The 6,000-nt window shown below is 43.9% G+C and overlaps 1 protein-coding gene across 1 annotated transcript; it reads left to right on the top strand.

The window, feature by feature from the left end:
* Positions 1-127: 127 nt before the first annotated feature.
* On the top strand, positions 128-5,242 carry LOC146471177 (uncharacterized). The gene is made up of 2 exons (XM_085121204.1): positions 128-395; positions 445-5,242. Exon 2 carries the CDS (start codon positions 800-802, stop codon positions 5,240-5,242), a length of 4,443 nt encoding a protein of 1,480 aa, XP_084977330.1. The 5' UTR covers positions 128-395; positions 445-799.
* The last annotated feature ends 758 nt before the right edge of the window (positions 5,243-6,000 follow it).

Below are 6,000 nucleotides of genomic sequence, written 5' to 3' on the forward strand. Positions count from 1 at the left end.
TCCCGTGGTGCTATTCTGGAAGAAGGGTTATGGTCAGGCGTTATGTCACGCTCTAAGGAATTTCATTCCACTGTGCTCTTAATGATATTATTGATACCAGCCTATGTGGTTGTCGTTTTTCAGTTTGTTACGAAAAATTGTTGCGTGACCGTATGCTAATTTAGTCTAGAATATTCTTGCATATTTAATTAGTTTTGCATCATATTGACTCAGCAGTTTCTGAAGCCGTTTACGTATGATCCTGTAAATAGATTTATATTGTAATGTTACTTTATTTAGTTGCGCCGGAAAGTTCTAGAATCTTACGCTCATTAGTATATAAGCAAATCGGTTTAGCTTTTAGAGAGGTTGTTGTTTATGCGAAGAGAGTACGTGTTTATTGTAGTGTGACAAAGGTCACGTGTAAAGTTTGGCAGAGGCTGTGTTTATTGAAGTGTGACAGAGGTCGTGTGTATATTTGGCAGAGGCCGTGTTTAATCAAGTGTGACAGAGGTCGAACTGTAATTTACAAGCCTAGCGTGTGCTTGTTGTGAAGTTTCATGTGGAATTTACTACGCTCATTTGGAATAAATAACCTTGTTGTTGTTCCGACAACCCTGCGTTCAGTTTAGCCTACGAACTATTCGCCACTCACAAAACGAACTCGTAACATTGGGGGCCTGTCGCTGGAGAGTGGAATTCAAGGAACTGTTTGTTGCCTACCGATAACCAGGAAAGGACCACAACTTGGAAGGAAGTAACTGTGCTGTGGAAACAAGTGGTAGCAAGTGAAAGAGCCTTGGAATTTTAACACTGTGAAATGGAGAAACTTATGCAACTTGGTAAGGAGTTTGGACTGGAAGGTGAAAAGCTACTCGAATTTGTGCGTGAACAACAGAAGTTGGAAGAAGAGAAAGAAGAAAAACAAAGACGTGAGGAAGAAGAGAGAGCAGAAAAACAAAGACATGAGGAAGAAGAGAGAGCAGAAAGGCAAAGACGTGAGGAAGAAGAGAGGGAAGAGAGACGCAGACGCCAGGATGAAGAAAGGGAAGCGAGACGTCAGGAAAGAGAAATTAGAAAATTACAGCATGAAGCTGACCTCATGAGACAGAAGGAGGTTGCTGAGGCTGCCAAGAGAGAACATGAGTTAGAACTTGCTAGGTTAGCAGCAACGAATGGTGATGGTCGCACCGCAGAGAGAGATGATAGAGCTAAAGTGCCGAAACTTCCAGCGTTCGTGGATGGTAAAGATGATTTGGACGCATATTTGCAGAGGTTCGAGAGATTTGCAGATACAGCCAAGTGGCATAGAACTGGATGGGCATCAAAGGTCAGTGTTCTGTTGTCTGGACGGGCACTCGAAGTGTACTCACGCCTATCTGAAGAAGCAGCTAGAGATTATGGTAAAGTCAAGATCGCGTTGATGAAGAGATATGATCTCACAGAAGACGGCTATCGTTGTAAATTCAGAGTGTCTAAGCCGGAAGTTGACGAAAGTCCGGACCAGTTTATCATGCGACTGGACAGGTACCTGTTACGGTGGCTAGAGCTTTCAGATACTGAACGAACCTTTGACGGTCTAAAGGACTTGATAGTGAAAGAACAGTTTATTGACTCCTGCCCTAAGGATTTGGCCATTCACCTACGAGAAAGGGCACCTGAAACCCTAGCACAGATTGCGAAGATCGCTGACCAGTACTTAGAGGCCCATGGTAAGCATTTGTTTAGCCCAGTGAGCAGAAAGCCAGTATTACTGCCTGAGAGGGAGGAAGCCAAGAACACACAGTCTAATTCAACAGCACTCCAGTGCTTTAGGTGTAACGCTCGTGGTCATAGAGCCGCCAACTGCCCAACCATAGAAAAAAGGTGTTTTCTGTGTGGTAGGCAAGGACACGAAGCTAGAAACTGTCGATCAGGTGGACGGAGATCAGGAGGACAAAGTAAGGATGGTAACCCTGTGCAACGTGGTCAAGTGAGCGCCAGTTGCCTAGTTCAACAGACTGAGAGTAAACCCACAGCGGAAGAAGTCAAGTCCTGTATTAAAGATGAGAAGCTACTGTTAGCCTGTGGTAAGAAGATTCCATTATTGAGTAGCGCCTGTGTTGAACCTTTGTCTGGAGTGAGAAGTAAAATGCCTGTAGTGAAAGGTAGAGTTGGAGAGAAGTTTGTTGATGTCCTGAGAGACACTGGCTGTAGCGGAATAGTAGTAAAGAAGGATCTTGTGTCTGAGGATCAGTTCACTGGCGACTTTAATGTTATGCTGCTCATCGACAACACGGCAAGGAAAGTGCCCATTGCAAAGATTGACGTTGTTACACCTTATCTCAAGGGCCAAGTGGAAGCGCAGTGCCTTCCCGATGCTGTTTATGACTTAATTGTTGGTAATGTACCATGCGCGAGAGCCGCTGACGACCCAGATCCGAGCTGGCAAGATCATGTGCAAGAGGCGTGTGCTGTAACCACGAGAGGTCAAGCAAAGAAGGCCGGACAACGTATCCCATTGAAGGTACCGAGTTCTAAAGGAAGTCCTGTAGTTGATAGAGAGAAGCTTAAACAAATGCAAAATGATGACGAGAGCTTACAGAAATATTGGGAGCGAAATGATGTAGTTGTGAGAGGCCAGGCTGAGATTTCATTTGAAGTGAAAGGTGGAGTTTTGTACCGCGTCTACAAACACCCTTACGTGAATAGTGGTAAACCCCTGAAGCAAGTTATGGTTCCTGTGCAGCTGAGAAGTCGGATAATGGAACTAGCTCACGGATCGCTCATGGGAGGTCACATGGGAATAAAGAAGACGGCTGATAAGATTCAAAGCGCATTCTATTGGCCAGGTATTCAAGGGGACGTGACTCGTTACTGCAAGTCATGTGATGTATGTCAGAAGACGGTTAACAAGGGTTCTGTACCGACGGTTCCCCTGGAGAAGATGCCATTAATTGACAAGCCGTTCAAGAGAGTAGCAATCGATCTGGTTGGGCCTATTGGCTCCCCGAGTGAAGACGGTCATAGATATATATTGACATTGGTTGACTTTGCAACCCGTTATCCTGAAGCTGTCCCGCTCAAAAACATTGATACGGAGACTGTGGCGGAAGCGTTGGTGGATATCTTTAGTCGTTTGGGAGTGCCTGAAGAGATCTTGAGTGACCTCGGCACGCAATTTGTATCTGAGTGTATGAAGGAAGTGACATGGTTGTTGAGCATTAAACAGCTCACTATGACTCCTTATCGCCCTATGTGTAATGGCCTGACGGAGAAGTTTAATGGAACCATGAAGAGTATGTTAAAGAGATTGTGCAGCGAGCAGCCAAGACAGTGGAATCGTTTTATCAACGGTTTATTGTTTGCGTATCGTGAAGTTCCTCAGGAGTCTACTGGTTTTTCGCCGTTTGAGTTGCTGTATGGAGGAGCTGTCAGAGGGCCGATGTTTATTCTTAAAGAGCTCTGGACGAAAGAGTTGGAGGAACCTGAAGTAAAGAACAGCTACCAGTATGTGTTTGAGCTACGTGAGAAGCTGGAGGATACCCTCAAGCTTGCGCATACCGAACTTCAGAAAGCCCAGCACAAAGGCAAGCATTACTACGATCGTAAGGCTAAAGTCAGAAGGTTTGCACAAGGAGATAAAGTATTAATACTGCTACCGACCGACCATAACAAGCTTCTAATGCAGTGGAAGGGTCCATCTGAGGTCAGTGCAGTAGTGGGTCTCAATGATTATAAAGTGTGTGTCAAAGGAAAGGAGAGAGTTTACCATGCCAACCTGCTAAAGAAGTATTTTGAACGAGAGGATTCTGTACCCGTTGGAGCAGTAGCTGTCGAAGTGAACGCTGACATTAGTAAGAGCCGACATGCTGAAAGTAAAGCAGAAGAAGTTGATCCTGTGGATGGTGTTGATTTTTTAGAAATTGGTGGATATGTTGCTAAAGAGTCAATCAAAGATGTGGCTACTGGAGACAACCTTACTGATGAGCAAAGAGCAGAGTTTACAGACCTTGCAAGTCAGTTTCAAAGCTTGTTTACAGAAGCTCCAGGTACTACAAGTTTGGCTCAGCATCATATAAAACTTACATCCGATCAACCAGTCAGATCAAGACCTTACCCAGTACCATATAGCCTGAGGGAATCGCTGAAGAAGGATATTACAGACATGATGAAGATGGGAGTTATAAGAGAGTCAAGTTCACCATATGCCTCACCTGTCGTGATTGTTAAGAAAAAAGACAACACAAATAGGATATGCGTGGACTACCGGAAGTTGAACAAATTCACTGTGTTTGACCCTGAACCTATGCCGACTGCCGAGCATTTGTTCCAGAAGTTGAATGGTGACAAGTATTTCACAAGAATTGATTTGAGTAAGGGCTACTGGCAAATTTCTATCCCTGAGGAAGACATACCGAAGACCGCTTTTGTGATGCCTGACGGATCATACGAATTCCTGAAGATGCCGTTTGGTATGATCAACTCCGCAGCGACCTTAAAGAGAGCCATGAAGAAGCTATTGCATGGAATGGATAACCTTGAGTTTTACTGGGATGATATTTTGGTTCACACCCGTACGTGGGAAGAACACATCAAGATACTACAAGAGTTGTTTACACGATTATTAGAAGCCGGAATGACCATAAGACTGACTAAATGTCTTTTTGGAGTTAACGCTGTTGACTTTCTCGGTCACCGTTTGGAGGGAGGTTTAATTGGTCTTCATCAAGACAACGTGGCAAAGATTAGAGATGCTCCAAGACCTACTACAAAGAAGCAGATAAGATCGTTCATGGGTTTAGCCGGATATTATCGAGATTTTATTCCCAACTTCGCAGCCTTAGCTGCCCCGCTGACAGACCTCACACGCAAAGGTCAACCGAATAAAGTCGAATGGGGCGAGGCACAAGAGAAAGCCTATCAGAGTATCAAGGCCCTCCTCACAAAAGAACCAATCCTGCGGCTGCCAGATCCAGAGAAAACCTACTTTCTGCGGACTGACGCTTCTGACAGTGGTATTGGTACTGTACTAATGCAGGAACATGATGTCATGCTGTTCCCCATTTGCTACGGTAGCAAGAAATTATCAAGTGCGGAGCGTAATTACTCAACCATTGAGAAAGAGTGTTTAGCCATTGTGTGGGGATTCAAAAGGTCTCACCTGTATTTATACGGAGTTCCCTTTGTACTACAAACTGATCACGAACCACTGAAGTATATCAACAGTGCGAAGTTCGCTAATGGACGGCTCATGCGTTTGGCTATGTTTCTTAAGAGTTGAGGCTATTAAGGGATCCGAGAATGTAGGAGCAGATTATCTGAGCAGAGTAGAGGAATAACTTTAGAGACATTGGACTACCCCCTCTCTTTGCACTGCTTAATAAATTTTTCGTTGTTAGTAGAAAGTTAAGAAATTTCTTCTCAAGAGGGGGTTATGTTACGAAAAATTGTTGCGTGACCGTATGCTAATTTAGTCTAGAATATTCTTGCATATTTAATTAGTTTTGCATCATAGTGACTCAGCAGTTTCTGAAGCCGTTTACGTATGATCCTGTAAATAGATTTATATTGTAATGTTACTTTATTTAGTTGCGCCGGAAAGTTCTAGAATCTTACGCTCATTAGTATATAAGCAAATCGGTTTAGCTTTTAGAGAGGTTGTTGTTTATGCGAAGAGAGTACGTGTTTATTGTAGTGTGACAAAGGTCACGTGTAAAGTTTGGCAGAGGCTGTGTTTATTGAAGTGTGACAGAGGTCGTGTGTATATTTGGCAGAGGCCGTGTTTAATCAAGTGTGACAGAGGTCGAACTGTAATTTACAAGCCTAGCGTGTGCTTGTTGTGAAGTTTCGTGTGGAATTTACTACGCTCATTTGGAATAAATAACCTTGTTGTTGTTCCGACAACCCTGCGTTCAGTTTAGCCTACAAACTATTCGCCACTCACAAAACGAACTCGTAACACAGTTTCATGATCCAGTGTAATGTTCGTAAAACTTGGTACCATGGCTCTTGTGTGGGGATTCCTGTAGAAGATGCAGA

This window comes from Pavona decussata, unplaced genomic scaffold (assembly GCF_977016875.1).
Source record: "Pavona decussata unplaced genomic scaffold, jaPavDecu1.1 SCAFFOLD_106, whole genome shotgun sequence".
Classification (NCBI taxonomy): Eukaryota; Metazoa; Cnidaria; class Anthozoa; order Scleractinia; family Agariciidae; genus Pavona; species Pavona decussata.

Coding starts and splice junctions, on each gene's coding strand:
- LOC146471177 (XM_085121204.1), top strand. CDS start 800: ATGGAGAAACTTATGCAACTTGGTAAGGAGTTTGGACTGGAAGGTGAA.